General features: G+C 41.2%; 1 protein-coding gene across 1 annotated transcript in view; it reads left to right on the plus strand.

The window, feature by feature from the left end:
- Positions 1 to 22,352, plus strand: part of TGFB1 (transforming growth factor beta 1) — a 58,844-nt gene that overhangs the window by 22,218 nt on the left and 14,274 nt on the right. Inside the window, exons 2-3 of the mRNA XM_077481095.1 lie at positions 16,680 to 16,846; positions 19,969 to 20,086. Coding sequence (XP_077337221.1) covers positions 16,680 to 16,846; positions 19,969 to 20,086 — 285 coding nt within the window. The remainder of the gene's footprint in view (positions 1 to 16,679; positions 16,847 to 19,968; positions 20,087 to 22,352) is intronic.

Here is a 22,352-nt window from a genome sequence, read left to right on the forward strand (position 1 = left end):
GGACATATGCACTTTTGGGTTATCAGTGTAGACCCCTCTGGGGACACTGATGTAGGGGAGAGGGCTCTCTGGGGACCCTAATGTAAGGGGAGGCTCTCTTGGGACTCTGATGTAAGGGGGGGGGGCTCTCTGAGAACTCTGGTGTAAGGTGGGGTTCTCTGGGGACCCTGATGTAAGGGGGGGCTCTCTGGGGACCCTGATGTAAGGAAGGGGCTCTCCGGGGACCCTGATGTTAGAGGGGCTCTCTGGGGACCCTGATGTAAGGAAGGGGCTCTCCGGGGACCCTGATGTTAGAGGGGCTCTCTGGGGACCCTGATGTAAGGAAGGGGCTCTCCAGGGACCCTGATGTAAGGAAGGGGCTCTCTGGGGACCCTGTTGTAAGGGGGGCTCTCTGGGGACCCTGATGTAAGGAAGGGGCTTGCTGGGGACCCTGATGTTAGGGGGGCTCTCTGGGTACCCTGATGTTAGGGGGGGTGGCTTGCTGGGGATCCTGATGTAAGGGAGGCAGGCTCTCTGGTGAGACTGGCGATTCTCACATGGGACATATGCACTTATGGGATATCAATGTAGATTAGTGCTGCCTATCAGTGCCCATCAATTCCACCTATCATTGCCTCATATCAGTGACTGTTCTTTCTGCCTGAAAACTTGAGATTGTCCATAGCAAACAAAAAGTGTCCCTTTACGTCAAAAGTGGTTTAAGACCAGCTAGAAAACAGCGATAGTAATTTAGAACACTTGTAGAATTGAGCGATAGTGAATCATGAGGAAATAAATATTATTATTATTATATTATTATTTTTTATAATTATTTATAGTTATTATATTAGAATTTATGATTGTGTATTTCAAACTTTATCATACCCGGGATGTCTACTAGACTCTTGTTTGGACAGATTTAAGTGTGTTATTACTAAGAATTACAGGACTACAATATAAAACGTCAAATTTCTATGGTCCGCTTTGAGATGCAATAATCTGACATAATCATACTCCCAGGGCGGCTACATGAGCTCTAGAAATGTGCACAACAAAAAAAATTGTTTTGTTTTGTTTCTTTATGTTTCTGTTGATTTGTAACGATTCGTAATATCGTAAGACGTGAGTTTTTATATTCTGACTCGTTCGTATTTTCGTGACAGTTATATTTTCTTTGATACGAAATGATTCATAATTTTGTTAGATGATAATTTTTGTTTATTCAGTACACTACTCGTAATTTAGTAATTGTTACTTTTGTGAGATTGTCTTTTTCATTGATTCGTACTTTCATAGGAACTAAAGAATAATAATCCTATGCTTGCTTTTCTAATAAGTCCTGTACTTACTCCAGTCCACTCCCTCGGTCACGAGACCTGACTCAGTCTCCTCAACTGAATCTAAAAAGATTCAAGAATGCAGTGTGACTCAGACACAAAAGGGATAAGCTGATTGGCTAAAAATATTAAGAAAGATACATCACTCACTAATACACTGTTCATTCGAAAGAACGATTTGAGAACACAAAATTACGAACATACATATTAAGATACACTTACACTGTCCATTCGAAAGAACGATTCGAGGACACAAACAAACATAATTACAGACAGATGAAGAAACAAAATTACGAACACATAAAAGGAAAATACGAACATACGAAATTATGAACAAAGGATTGAAAATACGAAATGTAAATCATTCGTTATAGTTAATGAAGAAACAAGAACAATTGGGACTTTATAGGTGCAAATCAATTGAGAAAGATATCAAATATAGTATATAAAAAATAGTGGCTAGTACAAGTGATTACAGCCACCTGCGGGAACCAGGGGACACACGCTTGACGCTCTCTTTTGCCCAGATGTCTCCAAAGTGATTTGAATATCTGGAGGTGAGTGGCCCCTGGTGCTAAGCTAGCTGCAGAACCTATATTTCTGGTCTTTGCTTGCCATCTACGGTCACTTGCAACGCATGGTTCTTCTGATGTATCTAGGGCATGCAGCCATCCCGGCAGTCTCCGGTCTCTTTTTTATTATGAGGTATAGAAGGCATTGTACATTATAAATGGCCAGCATACCCTGAGGAAGCCAGATTTATGGGCGAAATATGTTGGGAAGTCCATCATATATTGCTGTGTTGTTAAAATTGTAATCAATTGTACTAGCCACTATTGTATCTCCCTGCATTTTTATTTTGTTCTTCAAAATAAAAGAGTTTTTTATATACTTTATTTGATATCTTTCTCAATTGATTTGCACCTATAAAGTCACAATTTTTCTTGTTTCTTAATTATTTAATTTTGGGATGTGATGCTATAAAACAAGTGGTGCATTTGCGTTCATAAAAACCGTTCCATGTGTTATAGATGTCATTTTCTTTCTTTTACTGTTTCGGAGTTTCGTATTTTCGTAAGTTTGTCCGTTCGTAAGTTCGTATTTTCGGGCGTTCGTTATTTTGCTTATTCGTAATTTCGTAATTTTCGGATTTTGGTTCTTTCAGCTATTTGGATATTCAAATTGATCCGAATGTACGAATACTAACAAATTTGTATGAAAATCTATTTGTTACGAACAGAATTGGACATGTCTAATGAGCTCCTGTGTTTATAATTACTGTTGCAGGCCTTATTCATCATAATGAAAGAGAAGGCCTTGTTAACTTGTTTTGCAGGCGCTATAGCATTAGAAATAGCGCCTGCAATCCGCCCAAAAAAAGCTGCACCATTGTCTGTAGTGTGAAAGCCCGAGGGCTTTCACACTACAGTGGTGTGCTGGCAGGACGTCAGGGAAAAGTCCTGCCAGCAGCTTCTTTGGAGCGGTGAAGGAGTGGTCTGTTTACTGCTGCTCCCCAGTGAAATCAATGGGGCAGCGCTGTAATACCGCCGGCAAAACGCCGCTATTGCGGCATATTGCCAGTGATTTTTAACCCTTTCTTGGCCGCCAGCAGGGGATAAAAGCGCCCCGCTAGTGGCCGAAATGCGCCACAAATTCAGCGGTAAAACGCCGCTAAAAATGGCGGCGTTTTACCACCCACGCTATGGGCGGTGTGGTGTGAAAGGGGTCTCATTCTTGTTCCTGGTGAAGTGTTGCTGAATGGAATAAACAGGCATGTCATTGATTGTTAGCCCTGGCAATAACCGCTCTTCAGTTATCCACCCTTTTTAATTGAGGCCTACAGGTGTGCCAACCAAGATCATGGCCTACACCGTTCAGGGTCTGATGCTACAGAAATGAATCAGGACGCAAGGGGATTATTTTATACAAGCTCATGTAAAGCCAGGAGCTCTATAACTGGAACGTGATTTAGAGGAAAGCCAGTCAGACGAGAGGTTGTGTAGCTAATAGCTTTCAATCGCTTACTGAGGGAGCAGAGCTGGGAATAGTAAACTATTTATTTGACCGTCTGTCTGAGCCCCCATGCCCTGTATCCCATAGGGCTTTAAACTATGAAGCGATTGTTACAGAAACTTCCCCAACTGGCTGTATTGTAAACATGCAGGAGCTGCCGTCTGAGCTACACGTGAAGCACAGGCCCGTCTGGAGCACACATGTGTAGCAGCCTCTGTTACACTGACAACTCTGTGCATTTTCAGCTGTACGTCTGCACCCAGCGCAGGTCCCCGTCTGTCTTCCACGGGTCTGCTCACACCTCGGCCTGCTGCGCTCGTATAACTGCCTTCGCTGTAGAATTGATTGCTAATGAGCAAACTGATCTTTGCCAAAGATGATCCATTATGTAACAGCAAACCACAAAGCAGTGACATCCATATTAAATTATGTCTTAGCTTGAACAAATCTATAACATACTTTTTGTATTAAAGTTGACCTTTTCGGTAACAAAACCTACATTTACAAAAAAGACAGTCAGTCATGCTGTGCTTTTTTGGGAAAATCTATGAAAATCCACACCACTATAATACTGGCTGTACAGTAAAATCTTGGATTGTGAGCATAATTCGTTCCAGAAACAGGCTTGTAATTCAAAGCACTTGTATATAAAAGCATATTTCCCCATAGGAAATAATGAAAACTCAAATGATTTGTTCCACAACCATTTATTCATAGGTCCTTCAGTTTAAAGTCCATATAAAAAGATTAAAGCATGGTGATAGGTTGTGTAACCATAAAATGTCCATCCACAAATGGCAACCTCCACAAGGAGATTAGAATAAAATTCCAGCAGGAGCTACAGAGTATAAAAGAGAAGAGAGGCACCTCTAAGCCCTTGTACACATGACATGGTCGGACATTCCGACAACAAAATCCGTTGGATTTTGACCGACGGATTTTGTCCGAAACTTGTGTTGCATACACACGGTCAGACAAAGTTGTTGGAAAATCTGATAATTCGTAACGTGATGACGTTATTTCATTACGACGGGACTACGTTCAGGCTAGTAGCCAATAGCTTTGGTCTAGGAATTTGATTTGAGCATGTGTGGCACTTTGTCCGATCGGAATTCTCTACAAACGATAGGATAAAGTCCCATCGGACCATGTTGTCGGAAAATTTTATAGCCCAGCTCTAAAACTTTGTTGGTCGGATATTCCGACAGAAACAGTCCGATGAAGCCCACACACTGTCAGATTATCCGACAACACGGTCCGATCGGACATTTTCCGTCTGAATGTCCGACCGTGTGTACAAGGGCTTAGTGTAGCAATGAATGAAGGTACAACATTTAGCAACTCACATGGCTGATGATTACAAGAGGCACATCTAAGTATGCAGGCATCCAGGGTAAAGATGACCACATAGATCATCCTCTGCACCGCCGGTGCGCTGTGAGTCTGCAATGGTGACCAGGAAGACTACCCTGCAGTAGAGAGATTGAACGGCTCATGGATCGCAGCGTGGAAGGGACGATGTTGATGTCGGTGCGGAGGATGGTCTATGTGGATAGCCTTACCCCGGATGCCTGCATACTTAGATGTTCCTGTTTTAATCATCAACCATGTGAGTTGCTAAATGTTGTACCTTCATTAAATATAACCATATTGCTAAACTTAGAAGCACCTCTCTTCTCTTTTATACTCAGTTGTGACTTGACGCTACTTGTATATCAAGTCAAAATGTATTTAAAAATGTAGCTTGACTTGCAAAATGCTCTCAAACCAAGTTACTCTCAAACCAAGGTTTTACTGTATACTAATGTATTTTCAAATATTCGTATGAAAATTCTCAGAGTTACATCCCATGACATGACAAATGTCCTTTGAAAGTACTTCAAAATACATATTGCTTTTACCATTTGATTTTGGAGTGAATGGAATTTACCAGACAAAAACCACATTCACTGTTTATTTGTTCGAGAAGAATTTTTACAAAAAATAATCGGTTTAACTCAAAATAGTTTTTTTTTTTAAATCACTACTTTTCATTTATTTTGTCTTGTCTTTTTACAAGTGGAATCAATGAAATGTTAGATCAATAGTTTAGTGCAGTATAAAATATTTTTTGATATTTAAATAATAAATTTTTTTAAAGAGTTCTATACATCAGGCCAATAGAGGAACAACTGAGGAAGAAATATGGACATTTGGTTTCAAAAAAGCAACATTGCCTCTGAATGCAACAGTTGGGAGCTATGACTGTATGGGCTCCCCCAAGACCAGGGGCTCAACCTCTGTTCCTATGCATCTTGATAGATGACCAAAGCACGCCTTCAAATTTTTGAGTTCAAGTCCATAAAGACATAGTTTGATGACTTTGGCATGCAGGAGCCTGGGTGGCCTGCACAGACTCCCAATTTCAACCCTACTGAACACCTTTTGGGATTAGTTGGAGTTGGAATGCCAATTGTGAACCAGATCTTTTCATCCAACATCAGTACCTGATTGCAGTTGAGATAAGGGTCTCAACTGCAACCTACGTTCCTACACCACTAGATAGATGACTGTAGCACACCTTCACATTTTTAAGTTCAAATTCATAAAGACATAGTTTGGTGAGTTTGGCATGGAAGAGCTTGGGTAGCCTGCACAGAGAGCCCTGATTTCAACCCTACTGAAGACCTTTGGGATTAGTTGGAATGCCAACTGTGAGCCAGATCTTCAAATCCAACATCAGTACCTGATTGCAGTTGAGACAAGGGTAACCGATATTCCTATAACCTATGTTCCTATGCCACTTGATAGATGACCAAAGCACTCATTCAAATTTTTGAGTTCAGGTCCATAAAGACACAGTTTAGCATGCAGGAATCTGGATGGCCTGCACAGAGCCCTGACTTCAACCCTACTGAACACCTTTGGGATTAGTTGGAATGCCGATTGTAAGTCAGATCTTCTCATCCAACATCAGTGCCTGACCTCACAAATGTTATTTTGCTTGATTAGACATAAATTCTCATAGACAATTTGAAAAATATTGTGGAAAGCCTCCCTAAAAAAAAAATGGAGGCTGTTATAGCCACAGAAAATTTAGTGCTGTCCATGATACTTTTTTTATTTGCACTACCAAGCAATTTTTCAGGACAAGCCTTCAGGATTCAAGCAGTACTAATCAATTTGACCTTAAAGAAGGGGACATACCCAGAAAGCCTTTCCTGAAATACTGTATGTTAGTGCAAATAAAAAATGGATCATGGACCGCACTCAATTGTCTCTGTCGCAAGTGCACCAATGTGGCTACAATCATCTTATAGCCACACAATTCGAGGGGCTCTATACTAATGCCCATGGTTTTGGAATGTGATCTCCAACAAGCTCACAATGGTCTGATGATCAGGTGTCCTTTGGTGATATAGTATGCATGCCATTATGAGTAGAATTTGCATAAATCTCAGGCTTTTCCCTTTCTCTGTAACTGACCTAAATGGAATGAATGGTATTTTTATAATCTGCTTTCTGTTTATAATGGACAGCAAACAAACCCAACCTGACATCATGCTCTAAGAATTCAGCTTCACCATGTAATGATTGGAGAAAGTTAGAAGGTTATCAGCTGATGTATGCTAAGCTTCAGAAAATCAAAGAAGGAAAACTGGAAATTTCCCCCCAGGGTCCAGGCCACTCATATCAAAATAATCGCAAGAAAAAGCATTTTAGTTGCTGTGTCCAGGTTTCATGTTGGTTCTCTTGTGGGATATCCTTTGCACATATATGCAAGGCTATTTGGTTAGGCTTTTTAAAATGTTAAAATATATAGAAAAGACCTATCTTTTGAAATGTCATTGATTTTATCAATTATTTAACACAATCAAGTAATTTGTGGTAATTATACAGTCTGACCGTATGTGAGTAATTACCATAAAAGTTATGTTTTTTGTGTGTTTTATTACTTGGTGTGCCATATTATTTAGCTTTATATTTAACCACTTTCAGACCGGACCAATTTGCTGGTCAAAGACCAGACCACTTTTTGCGATTCGGCACTGCGTTGCTTTAACTGACAATTGCGCGGTCGTGCGACGTGGCTCCCAAACAAAATTGACGTCCTTTTTTTCCCACAAATAGAGCTTTCTTTTGGTGGTATTTGATCACCCCTGCGGTTTTTATTTTTTGCGCTATAAACAAAAATAGAGCGACAATTTTGAAAAAAACGCATTATTTTTTACTTTTTGTTATAATAAATATCCCCCAAAAATATATAAAAAAACATTTTTTTCCCTCAATTTAGGCCGATACGTATTCTTCTACATATTTTTGGTAAAAAAAATCGCAATAAGCGATTATTGATTGGTTTGCGCAAAAGTTATAGCGTTTACAAAATAGGGATAGTTTTATAGCATTTTTATTAATAATTTTTTATTATTTTTTTTTTTACTAGTAATGGCGGCGATCTGCGATTTTTATTGTGACTGCGACATTGTCGGGGACCCATCGGACATTTTTGACACATTTTTGGGACCATTGTCATTTATACAGTAATCACTGCTATATAAATGCAGTGTTTCCTGTGTAAATGACACTGGCAGTGAAAGGGTTAACCAGTGGGTGGCAGTGTAGGGGTTAAGTGTTCCTAGGGGTGTGTTACTAACTGTGGGGGGGTTGGGCTTTCATTTAGTGTACACTGATCTCTGCTCCAATCACATGGAGCAGAGATCAGCGTCACTAGTTGCTAGGCAGAATGGGAAAATGTTGTTTATACAGCATTTCCTCCATTCGGCCGCTCCGTGAGACGATCGCGGGGATGCCCGCGGCGATCGAGTCCGCGGGTCCCGCGACCGGACTCACGGGGGTCCCGACCAGCGCGGGAGCGCGCCGCCGGCGGGGCGCTCCCGATGGCACGGCGGCAACGAATATTGGACGTACATGTACGCCAATATGCCTGCCCGTGCCATTCTGTCGACGTATATCGTCGTGCGCTGGTCGGGAAGTGGTTAAAGCAGAACTAACGGCATTTTTTTTTTCATTTTGGATAGTAAGGAATGGTTATTACCCTTGTAATTTTTTGACATCTTTGTCCCATTGAGTCTTTTAAAAACAAAACAGGAAGTAGGAGGAAATCCCTTAGACTGGAGGCATTTCCTGGTTGTCACCAGGGTCACCAGAACTAGTAGCCACATAAGATTTCCCTTCTACTCCTGTTCTGGTGACGACCCAACATGTGGGATTTTCTTTTACTTTCGCTTTTGGTGATAATGTTAAACAGTACAAACAGGAAGGGGGGATCTCCCTAATGGAGACATGGGCAGCAAAAAAATTCTGACATATGTTCTTATCCTTCTCCAGTCAATCCAAAATGAAAAAAAAGTAGGGCTGTTACTAATTAAAATTTTTGCGTTCGATTATTCAATTTTTATTTATCGATTAATCGACTAATTTTGATTAATTATAACGCACATACAGATCCATGCATTGCAACTCTGCATTAGTCAGTGGTAAATGTGGTATACACTTAATACAATCACCTGACACTAGTTCGTTTCCACAATCCATGACTTAACTTCACAGTTCACACAAATACGTTTCAAATTCAAACTGTAGCACTGACGTAAGTAATTTTTTTTTCCACAGTAGCATGACAATCCCTCCACCTCCGGTCTAACTAATCACTCTCACCTTATGGCATGGACCCCTGTGCAAACAGGTGGCCACGCAAGCGGGTATCAAACGGGTTAACTTCTCTCACGTCTCCTTAGATCCCAGCAAGGACGCCAGGTCATGAGTAGAAAGAAAAGATCTAAGTGCTCACTGCTTAAGTATAAGATTTCATTTTTGTGTTCAAACACAAACTACTCACATAAAGATGATAAAAACACAACATGTAAAGCCGACAATCGTGTTAGTTCCGTAGGGCAGCAGTGGGTGACGTCATGCGTAGCTCCTCCCCCATACATGTTACGTTCAATCAGAACTTCGACGTTACTGGACTCCTCCCCCTTCCCTTCATTAGCAGACACTTGGGGAAGGGGGGAGGACTCCAGTGACGTTGATGTCCGTGACGTCACCAGGTCTCCTATGGAACTCCCTGAAGACCTGGAATCCGGCGGAGAGGTGAGTACCAATCAAAAGAATTTTGATCGATCAAAATTTTTTTTCGATTGATCGAGGAATTAATCTTTCATTTCCACAGCCCTAAAAAAAAAAGGTTTTCTTTTAGTTATACATGTATCTAAAGTCAAATGTTTTATTTTAGTTGTGGATAATGGGAAATGTTAAAGCATTTATCAGGTTGTTTTTGCCACCTGTAACCCGTAGGAGAAATTTTTCTTAATTTCCTGGGCTGCAGACACGACAGGACGTGAAATGGAATTATTTTGTAGTGACAACACTTTCCCTCTAATTTCAGGTCTATTGACAACAAAATAGTGGCTATCCTCTCACTTTTTTAGTCCTTCATAATGGCTACTGGGACAAAGAGAGAGGGTGCTGGGACGCAGGAGAGATAAATACATGACAGGGTTGTTCAACTTCCCCACACTATCCAAAACACTATACTCAATTTGCATCCGTGGCCGATGTCACACAGTATTTGCACAACTCTGATTGCACAAAAACAGTATAATATAGTATTTATATTGGTAAAATATAGGATTGCATTAAGTAAATACTGTAGGTCTATTAGACCCCTCCACTGGAGCTTATCAAGGACGCTTGGATGAATCCCTGGAAGAATGCACAAATCCCATCTTGGACTACTGTATTACTTGTACAGCAACTGCATCCAATTGGATGCAGCTGCCGTAATGCTGACAATTTTTAATCAACAGATGTCAAGTGGGAAGGAGGGCCAACAGGGCCACTCACTAAGCAAAGTTTCAGTTCATTGGCAACCAGCCAAAATTCAAACAGTGTATGGCCAGCTTAAGAGGCATGGCAAGACCAGTTAGAAGGAAGAATATGATTGACAGCAATCTCAACAGATGCATCTAGCAGACAGTGAGTTGCCTGGGCACCTAGAGACTAGGAAGTTTTGAGTGTCCATTTCATATTAAATCTTCACAATGTAAGACTTTTTTGCACAAAATTTTGCATTTTTGGCTATGTTATGGTGCCACCCATGAGACTGGGAACTGCTTACTTTTATACTTTAAGCCCCTATACACACGGTCGGAGATTTCTACAACCAAATCCGTTGGATTTTGCCCGTCGGATTTTGTCCGTCGGATCTTGTCCGAAACTGTTGCATACACATGGTCGGACAAAGTTGGCGAAAAATCCGATCTTTCAGAACGTGATGACGTAATTTCGTTACGAAGGGACTACATTCAGGCTAGTAGCCAATAGCTTTGATGTAGGAATTTGATCTGAGCATGCGTGGCACTTGGTCCGATCAAAATTCTCTACACATGATCGGAGTATGTCCGATCGGCCCAGTTGGTCGGGAAATATTTCCAACATGTTGGAAAATTGGGTCCGACGGATATTCCGACGGAATCAGTCCGATGCATACCACACACAGTCGGATTATCCGACGACACGGTCCGATAGGACACATTCCGACGGATTCTCTGACCGTGTGTACAAGGGCTAAGACCATATTAAATGACATGGTAGAAGGGTCCTTGCAGTGGTCATCAATCCTGTCCTCAGGACCCACTAACAGGCCAGGTTTGAAAGATAACTGAAATACATCACAAGTGATATCATTTGCTGCTCAGTGATTACAGTATTCTAGACTGCATCTCCCCAAAGTAATACATAAAACCTGGCCTGTTAGTGGGCCCTGATGACAGGGTTGATGACCACTGCAGGGTGTGTTTCATTCATGTGCAGGTTCTAGAAAATAGAGGAAGCATGGGAGTGAACCACTACGGGTTTCTTTAGACCCCTTTACCGTGTCGTTTCAAATCTGCAAATGTCTGACCGTGTATGTGGATCACAGGGCTATATTTGTCAAATCGCCTGCAGAAACAATTTTGTATGGTCATCCCATATCAGAATGCACTATATGGCCAAATGTTTTTGGACAGCTTACCTTTATAAACTTGTTGGATATCCTATTCCAAAACAATGGGCATTAAATAGAGTTGGCCTCCCTTTTGTGACTATGATAGTCTCTACTTCTCTGGGAAGACTTTACACATGATTTGATAGCGTGTCTATAGGAATTTGTGAGGTCAGGTTATCATGTTGTATTCAATCAGCATTATAATTCATCCCAAAGGTGTCCCATAGGGTTGAGGTCTGTTCAGGACACTAAAGTTCCTCCAATGCAAACTCATCAAACCACGTCTTTATGGAGATGGCTTTGTGCACATGCTGAAAAGGGCCTTCTCCCAGAAGGTTGGAAGAGCACAGTTGTCCAAAAATGACTTTGTAGGATGTAGCATTAACAGTAGCCTTCAACTGAACACCTGACGTTAATAATTTGATGTTATACTTTTGGCCATAAAGTGTCCATATATCGTATTATCATATAGGCCATATAGTATATTACCATTACTGCTAAAAAAAAAAAAAAAAAAAATCACTCACATACCTGAGTTAATACACAAAGGTAGTTAAGTAGATAGAGACAGTTCTCTCAATTGAATGTTCATTGAGCTTAGGGAACAACATAAAGCTGTGTTCACTTTAATCAACCAACTATGTGACATGTGTTTCCATTAATTAAGCTCCATGAATATTCACTTTGCATTTACTAAATCAATCCTACTGACTGCAAGTTCATTTTGATAACAAATTTAAAAGTGGCACCTGGAGGACAAAGAAGGTATTGCAATTTTTATATAAATCAGGTTAAACAAGGAGCATAACAAATATAATAATAATTTTGCAGCACCTAAATAGTGAAAATCTGTTTTTTTATTTTTTTTGGCAAAAATCACATCAAAATCATTAAAGTACATGTTCAGCCTCTGTCACATTAACAACCAGACAGGACGCGATCCAAAATCTACAGGAGGGAAACAAACAACAAGAAAAAGCTGAGAAAAAGCCTGCCCTTGAGATTTTAAATAATTTTCTGTCTGGTGAAACCGTTTACACTGCAAAAGGAAGTGAGGGTAAATGCCTCTAATGGAGCCCTAGAGAGTACTAAAAACCTGATGGCGTCCTAACCCTTCTCCACTCTATCCAAGCTAAATATAGTTTTATCTGGACATTTTTTTTTTTTACTCTAGACACTTGTATTTGTAAAAATAAGCTGTGTTCATAATTCCGTAGTTACATAGTAGGTGAGGTTGAAAAAAGACACAAGTCCATCAAATGTGTGTGATTATCTAATCGTTTTTTGAAACGATCAATGCCCCCCTCTGAGACCACATCCTGTGGAAGGGAATTCCACATCCTTGCCGCTCAAAGCCCTTGTACACACGGTCGGACATTCCGTCGAAAATTGTCCGATCGGACCGTGTTCTCGGATAATCCGACTGTGTGTGGGCTCCATCGGACTGTTTCCGTCTGAATATCCGACCGACAAAGTTTTAGAGCTGGGCTATAAAACTTTCCGACAACATGATCCGATCGGACTTTGTCCGATTGTGTGTAGAGAATTCCGATCGGACAAAGTGCCACGCATGCTCAGATCAAATTCCTAGACCAAAGCTATTGGCTACTAGCCTGAACGTAGTCCCGTCATAATGAAATAACGTCATCACATTACGTACGATCGGATTTTCCAACAACTTTGTCCGACCGTGTGTATGCAACACAAGTTTCGGACAAAATCCGTCTGACAAAATCCGACGGATTTTGTTGTCGGAATGTCCGACCGTGTGTACAAGGGCTAACAGTAAAGAAGCCTCTACGTAGTTTAAGGTTAAACCTTTTTTCTTCTAATTTAAATGAGCGGCCACGTGTCTTATTAAACTCTCTTCCGCAAAAACGTTTTATCCCTATTGTGGGGTCACCAGTACGGTATTTGTAAATTGAAATCATATCCTCTCTCAAGCGTCTCTTCTTCAGAGAGAATAAGTTCAGTGCTCGCAACCTTTCCTCATAACTAATATCCTCCAGATCATTTATTAGCTTTGTTGCCCTTCTTTGTACTTGCTCCATTTCCAGTACATCCTTCCTGAGGACTGGTGCCCAGAACAGGATAGCATACTCCAGGTGTGGCTGGACCAGGGTCTTGTATAGCGGGAGAATTATCGTTTCATCTCTGGAGTTGATCCCCTTTTTAATGCCAATATTCTGTTTGTTTTGTTAGCAGCAGCTTGGCATTGCATGTCATTGCTGAGCCTGTCATCTACTAGAACCACCAGGTCCTTTTCCATCCTAGATTCCTCCAGAGGTTCTCCCCTAGTGAGTAGATTGCATTCATACTTTTGCCACCCAAATGCATTATTTAAAATTTTTCTACGTTAAACTTCATTTGCCATGTAGTTGCCTACCCCATTAATTTTTTCAGATCCTCTTGCAAGGTTTCCACATCCTGGAGAGAAGTTATTGCCCTGCTTAGCTTAGTATCCTCCGTAAATACAGAGATTGAACTCTTTACCCCATCCTCCAGATCGTTTATGAAGAAATTAAACAGGACTGGTCCCAGCACAGAGCCCTGGGGGACCCCACTACCCATCTCTGACCATTCCGAGTACTCCCCATTTATCACCACCCTCTGAACTCGCCCTTGTTGTCAGTTTTCAATCCATGTACTCACCCTATAGTCCATGCCAAGGGACCTTATTTTGTATAGTAAACTTTTATGGGGAACTGTGTCAAGTGCTTTTGCAAAATCCAGATACACCACGTCTACGGGCCTTCCTTTATCTAGATGGCAACTCACCTCCTCATAGAAGGTTAGTAGATTGGTTGGGCAAGAACGATTCTTCATGAATCCATGCTGATTACTGCTAATGATACCGTTCTCATTACTAAAATCCCTGTTCATCTGTTATTTTTATAATCATTATGGTTTTTATAAAATGTTGTTTCTGTTATTTTAATAAGCCAAGAGATGATGGAGCATAAGGGCCATATCAGGTGGCCAATTTATTTGCAGTGATCCTCTTTTTTTCCTCTTTTTTATTTTATCTTTTTAAGGAAATCAGAGTTTTTTCTATGGAATTGCTAACTTGCTAATTTTACAGCAATTTGCTGTAGCAAATTAGGTTCACACATGTCCGGGGTAGCCACGGTCCTGATTGAAAAAGGGTCTGGTGCATCATTAGGTTCAGTTCAGGTATGAATTCAGGCTAAAATTCTGACCTGAATCGCACACCTGAACCACTGTATAGTAATGCACTGGACCCCAGGCACGAACCCATGGCCGCACATGTGTGAACCCGTCGGAAGGATTTACCCCCTTCCTGATCAGAGCACTTTTTGCAATTCGGCACTGCGTCGCTTTAACTGACAATTGCGCGGTCGTGCGACGTGGCTCCCAAACAAAATTGACTTCCTTTTTTTCACACAAATAGAGCTTTTTTTGGTGGTATTTGATCACCTCTCGGTTTTTATTTTTTGCGCTATAAACAAAAAAAGAGCGACAATTTTGAAAAAAATGCATTATTTTTTACTTTTTGCTATAATAAATATCCCCCAAAAATATATAAAAAAATATATTTTTCCTCACTTTAGGCCGATACGTATTTTTCCACATATTTTTGGTAAAAAGCGTTTATTGATTGGTTTGAGCAAAAATTATAGTGTCTACAAAATAGGGGATAGTTTTATGGCATTTTTATTAATAATTTTTTTCTTACTAGTAATGGCGGCGATCAGCAATTTTTATCATGACTGCGACATTATTGAGGACACATCGGACAATTTTGACACATTTTTGGGACCATTGGCATTAATACAGCGATCAAAGCTATAAAATTGCATTGATTGCTGTAAAAATGTCACTGGCAGTGAAGGGGTTAACCACTAGGGGGCGGGGAGGGGTTAAGCGTGTCCTAGGCAGTGATTCTAACTGTCTGGGGGATGGGCTAGCAGTAACACCACACTGATCGCTGCTCCCGATGACAGGGAGCAGACGATCAGTGTCCTGTCACTAGGCAGAATGGCAAGATGCTGTTTACATCGGCATGTCCCTGTTCTTTAGCTCCGTGACACGATCGCGGGTATCTCAGCGGCGATCGAGTCCGCGGGTTCCCGGGTGCGCGGTCAAGGTGCTCGCGGCAGACGCGCGTGCATGGAGGGAAATTCAAAGTAGCGTACGGGTATGTTACTTTGCCCAGCCGTGCCATTCTGCCAATGTATATGTGCTGACAGCGGTCGGCAAGTGGTTAAGGTGCTAAAAGCGGAGTACTAGCAGTCACTGTTACATAATATGAATTCAGTTCACAAAGGTTGACCTCTGGAAGATTTACCCCTCTCTCATGACCAAGCCATTTTTTGTGTTGCGGCACTGCGTTACTTTAACTGACAATTGTGCAGTCATGCAACACTGTACATAAATTAAATTTATGTAATTTTTTTCCCCACAAATAGAGCTTTCTTTTGGTGGTATTTAGACATCTTTGTGCAAGAGCCCTTAAAGTGGTTGTAAACTCCATTCATAAAATTTGAACTAAGCACAGATCTGTAGTGTTTACGTATCTCTCGCCAAAGCTCTAAGTGCCGCTTCTCTCTGGTGCTTCGTTCCTCTGTTATCAGCACGAGTCGTTTCTGACAAGTTCTCCAACACATGAAATAGCAGGAGATTAGCAGGGAGGTTGTCTATTCAGAATACAGCTCTGCATTTTACTTCGTTCCTCTGCCTATGTGAAGGGGGGGGGGGTTGTCCCTTTCCACCACTCAGCTCTCACACAGTGTAGGTGTAGTCTCTCCACCCTTCCCTATGTACTGCTGTCAAATGAAGAAATATTTTTTTAACACAATCAGCTGTAGAGAAGAGAAGACTGCAGATAAACAGGTATAACTTAAGTAGGAGGATTTGTTTCTTCTCTGTGTATCATCTGAGGCTGATCACTTCACGGGTTATATGTGAGGGTTTGTAACCACTTTAAGGTTTTACATAAATTAATAAAAATGGACCATTGTAAGCACTCTTGCCAATATTAAATTGTTTGTCTCAACCCTCTAAATGCCATTTTTGCATTTTAAAGAAAGTTCAAATTAACAGACTTGCTGGTAGGATAACCAGGTGAAAATAAGGAAACAAGGCCTAAAAAAGAAAACAAATGCAGCCACCACATCTATGAATTGCTAAAATGCAATATATTCAATATTGTGGGGAATTTAATACTGCTTTAAGCATCACCACACTCATCAAGACTCATAGCTAGCAGCAGATGTGTGAGCGCATGCTCTCTAATAGGCCACCGGTGGACCTTTACTGTACAAGGGTCTATGTGTTTATGTACATAATACTTCCATGAATGGCACAGACATAGTTTCTTCATATGATTATCCCTGCAGAACCTCCAGAAGGTAAGCCCAACGAGTTCCTCTTCACCTTCAACATGACCCAAGTAAGGGAGAGCGTGGCAACTCAAGAAATGCTGCACCAGGCTGAACTGCGAATATTTCGGAAAAAGTCGACAAAACTGATAACGGATAAAGAGATCAGAGTGGAGCTGTACAGGGTGAGTCTATGGGGACATTGTTGGGGTCATTAGAATTATTACTGTATAACTTTAGTGACAAATGTGACATGTTGCTCTTAGTTAATGAACCAAGTTTTCTTTTAATCTGTCCAACCTAACATTGGTTGAAGTATACTCACCTTGTGGCGCCCGCAAACTTAGCTTTCAGCTTCTGAAAATTGTCTTAGTAGTTTTAGCTGGGAAATTTGGAACAACAATTTTTATTCCTTACACTATAAGGAAATGTACTCCAAACTATTAGGATCAGATTCACAAAGATAGATTGATCAATACATGGTTTCATGAGTTTGGTGTAAAGTAGAAATTAGCATGAGCTATGCTATGATAGAACTCATCTCTATCTGTACCAGAGCTTCCAGCCATTTTTAATCCAATGAGCTTTAGGTATGGTCATCACCCTGCCCAGAAGCACACGTAAACAAGTAGATTAGGATGCGGGTAACGTCAGTGCCTTTAAATAGACACAGGCCCATATTTAGTAATTGACTAAATATGAGAATGTGTCTATATAAGAGCACTATTATTGACATTATCCTCATTTGTCAATGACTAAATAATGGCATGTGTCCATAAAAGGGCACTGAGGTCACCAACATGCCCATGTTCTGGCTGAGGGAAGAAGGTTCACATCCAAGGTACAATACATGACCCTTGTCCATTGGCCCCTCAATGCGGCAAAGTCGACCTGTACCTTTAGCAGAGAAACAGCCCCAAAGCATCATGTTTCCACCTCCATGCTTGACTGTAGGGATGATGTTCTTAGGGTCATAGTCAGCATTTTTCTTCCTGCAAACACGGCGAGTCGAGTTAATGACAATTTTGGTCTCATCTGACCACAGCACTTTCTCCCAACCCTTCTTTGAATCATTTAGATGTTTATTGACATGACTGTACATGTGCCTTCTTGAGGAGGGGGACTCGCCATGCTTGGAGAAAGAAAAATGCTGACTACGACCCTAAGAACACCATCCCTACAGTCAAGCGCACCACGGAAGTGGAAACATGATGCTTTGGGGCTGTTTCTCTTCTAAAGACACAGACCAACTTTGATGTATTGAGGGGCCAATGGGCGAGGCGATGAATTGTAAAATATTGGATGAGAACCTTCTTTCCTCAGCCAAAACATTCGCATGTTGGTGACCACAGTGCCCTTTTACAGACACATGCCAATATTTAGTCATTGACAAATGAGGATAATGTCAATAGTCCTGCCCGTATATAGACACATGCCCATATTTAGTCAATGACTAAATATGGGCATGTGTCCATATAAAAGCACTGATGTTACCGGCAACAAAAATGGCTCTGTCCTTGTGGAGAGTAAAGGAGATGAAAGTTTTGTCAGGGGGTGTACTGTTACATAGTTACATAGTTAGTAAGGTTAAATAAAGACACTAATCCATCCAGTTCAACCTGAGTGTCTACATTTGTCCCTATCCCTGTACATTGCACACTCACATTGGTCCCTACCCTCAAGGAGCCCACAAGCCAAGGTCCCCATTCATACAATAGGGCCAATTTTGAACAGAAGCCAATTAACCTACCTGCATGTCTTTGGAGTGTGGGAGGAAACCCACGCAGGCACAGGGAGAACATGCAAACTCCAGGCAGGTAGTATCGTGGTTGGGATTCGAACCAGCGACTCTTCTTACTGCTAGGTGAGAGTGCTACCCACTACACCACTGTGCCTATAAGAAATAAAGGATACCTAGAAGTGTTACATTTGGGGCCAGTTCATATTACCTGTATGGTAAAATGCAAAGGCAAAATGCAGGTAGTGTCAGCTCTGGCCAGCAGTGAGCAGAGTAATGTTCACTTTTTTTTTAATTTTATTCAAACACATGACATTTCATTAGGGCTGTTACTGATTACAATTTTTGTGTTTGATTAATCGTTTTTTTTTTTTTATTTAATTATAATGCACATACAGATCCAACTACTTTTAGCTGATCTCCTTGCATTGCAACTCTGCATTAGTCAGTGGTAAATGTGGTATACACTATATACAATCACCCGACACTAGTTAGTTTCCACAATCCACGACTTAACTTCACAGTTCACACAAATACGTTTAAATTAACACTGTAGCACTGACGTAAGTAATTAATTTTTTCCACAGTAGCGTGACAATCCCTCCACCTCCGGTCTAACTAATCACTCTCACCTTATGGCATGGACCCCTGTGCAAACAGGTGGTCATGCAAGTGGGTATCAAAAGGGTTAACACGGACCATAAACTTCTCTCACTTCTTCTTATATCTCAGCAAGGACGCCAGGTTATGGGTAGAAAGAAAAGATCTAAGTGCTCACCGCTTAAGTATAAGATTTCTTTTTTGTGTTCAAACACAAACTACTCCCATAAAGATGATAAAAACACAGCATGTAAAGCCGACAATCGTGTTAGTTCCATAGGACAGCAGCGGGTGATGTCATGCGTAGCTCCTCCCCCGTACGCGTTACTTTCAATCAGAACTTCGACGTTATGTGACTCCTCCCCCCTTCCCTTCGTTAGCAGACGGAGGCACTTGAGGAAGGGGGGAGGAGTCCGGTGACGTCGATGTCTGTGACGTCACTGGATCTCCGACAGAACTCCCTGAAGACCCGGAAGCCGGCGGAGAGGTGAGTACAGATCAAAAGAATTTTGATTGATCAAAAAAATGAATGATTAATCGAGGAATTAGTCTTTAATTTCCACAGCCCTACATTTCATTCATTTCAATGCACCAAAGCTGAGCTGCAGTGCGTAGAAATGCAGACAAAAATGGAGCTACAGTTGGGTTATGATGGGGGACAGAAAACTGTAGACATGGTGCAAATTTCCACACTGTAGTTCACCTGAGGGTTGCGTTTACGCGTAAGCAATTTTTTTCTGTGTGCCCTTGCAGTGACCTGCGTTTTTCTAGTGCAGAAAACTGCCAATTCCTGCACAATTGTGAAAAAGTCCTTACGCATTATTTGGATTCCATGCACACAACATAAAAAAATAATATTTTGAAGCTGCATTCAATTAAAAAAAATATTGTATTAGGTTTTCCCATACTTTAAAATGATGTTTTTTCCTTACACCCAATTTAAAAATCAGGCTCTCTGTTCTCTTTCAGGTTGACAGCAACATCAGCTCTCGATATCTGGATAGCATGTATGTGTATCTATCAGAAGATGATGACTGGATTTCATTTGATGTGACAGAGTCCATAAAGCGATGGCTATCTAGCACAGGTAACATATGTTATGTACAACAGCAACAATATTCTCCTGTGCATTGGTGTGATAGTCCAAATCAGAAAAAGAACTGTAATCAAAGGTGAATAATACTATCAAGCCTTGCTGCCCTCTAGGTCTGAGGTTGTCCTCAGAACACTATGGAAATAGATAAAAACATAGGGCGCACTGGCCTAGTGCATTATCCAACAACAAATTTATTAAAAATAAGATACAAAATAAAACTACTCACAAGTGTAGATAGTAAAATCGCTCATAAAGCCACTACAGGTGGCTGCAATCTCTCAGCTTGACAAAGCCTTTAGTTTGAGGAGGACCTCATCGGGGTCCTCTGCTGGATGATGTGTTTCAAAGGATGCCCTTCTTTATCAGAGCCAAACAACAAATTTAATCCGAAGACTCCTCCACCACCAGACTCTTTACTGTCTCTTCTCAGTGGCCTCTTCCTGCTCTTCCTTGGACACGTAAAGCAATTGCAACGCTCTATGGGACCAGCATGAATAACTTTGCAAATTATTATGCTAAACAAAGTTAGTTTATTAGATACACAATGAGAATAAAAAACACAACTGTCAAATGGTGATGGGATGATAAAATTATATAAAAGCAATATAAAAACCCATTGCCATTGTTGATGTACTGTGAAAAATTGCTTACGATACCACAAGGAACTCCGGATGACAAGGGGCTAACATCAACGGTGTGCTTCAACTTTCATTCCTGAAGTGGATAGCCAGATCTCCAGGGGAAGCCGCCAGAATTGGGGGGGTGAGGGCCTACGCTACGCTAGTAGCCAATAGCTTTGATGTAGGAATTTGATCTGAGCATGCGTGGCACTTTGTCCGATCGGAATTCTCTACACATGATCGGAGTATGTCCGATCGGAGCATTTTGTTGGAAAATGTTACCAACAAGTTGGAAAACTTGGTCCGTTGGATACTCAGATGGAAACAGTCCGATGGAGACCACACACAGTCGGAATAATCGACAAAACGGTCCGATCGGACACCTCCGTCGGAATCTCCGACCGTGTGTACAAGGGCTTACACCATATAGGATGTCTAAATTCTCCTCCGCCAACTCCCCACTATGCTGGAGATACTGTGGAGAAGTGGGCAATATCCTACACATGTTCTGGTCATGCAAACATCTCACTAGCTTTTGAAGAACATATTTAAATCAATCTCACGCATCACAGGAATCCTAAAGTCACCAAGTCCTGGGTTGGCATTGCTAAACCTGGGTATTGAAAACTCCCCTCCCTATTTTTGCACAGTAGTTACCCACTTTCTATTAGCAGCTAGGTCACTAATAACCAAGAACTGGAAATCAAACAAGGTGTCCAATGCATCAGAAGCTCTCGCAATCACACAAACTAACTACACTTATGAGTTACTACTGGCCAACAAGGATGAAAAGAGATCTTCTTTTGATAAACAATGGAAAATTTGGTCTGATTGGTTCATAAAGTGACCTTCTCACAGCATGCATTAGAAGCTGCAGCAAGAGATAAAGCACATCTCATTTCTTGGCTGGATGACATCCAGCATCGACCAGCTCTTTCCTCCCCAGCCTGACTATTCCTAGTCTGTCCCTTTGATTCATGGATTTCAAGTTTTTTTAATCATGGAAGCTCAAGAACACATGTTTGAGTTCCTTAATCAGCTCCTTTCTGACCTATAGACAAATAATGACCAGTGTAGCCCAGATAACCCACCCTCTTCAGTTACAGCCCTTATATACTCCCTTCCCCTTTTACCTTAAATAAAAGACCACACCATTCTTATGGAGTATAATGGCCATAACAGCCTTTATTAAGTAAATTAAAGTAAAACTCCAAAATTAACCTTAAATATAATTAACAAATAAAACACATAGAAACAACATGTTTCAACCTCAAACTATTAGTCAGTGACGGAGCTACCTCCCTTTTCCACCTTATATATATCACCAGTACACTGCGGGACCTTTACCAAACCTCATAGGCCTCCAGCTGTACCGCTCGGAGACAACCCCTTTTCCCGCAGTGCAACCAAACCAGTATTCTTCAACCAATGAGCCCCCCAACCCCTTTTACTACCTCTGTTACTGCTACCATCACTGACCAACAAACGAACACTGCCAACCCCCCAGCTGTCATGACGACCATACTTTTCCAATCCTGAAATGACAACATGAAACATTAACACCATCCAAACCACAACAAAAAAGGGAAGGGCGGGTGGGAAAAACTGCCTCCTCGTGTGCTCCTTCACGCGGTCTG

Source organism: Lithobates pipiens, unplaced genomic scaffold, assembly GCF_037356315.1.
Source record: "Lithobates pipiens isolate NorthernLeopardFrog02 unplaced genomic scaffold, aLitPip1_a1.2 Scaffold_1, whole genome shotgun sequence".
NCBI lineage: Eukaryota > Metazoa > Chordata > Amphibia > Anura > Ranidae > Lithobates > Lithobates pipiens.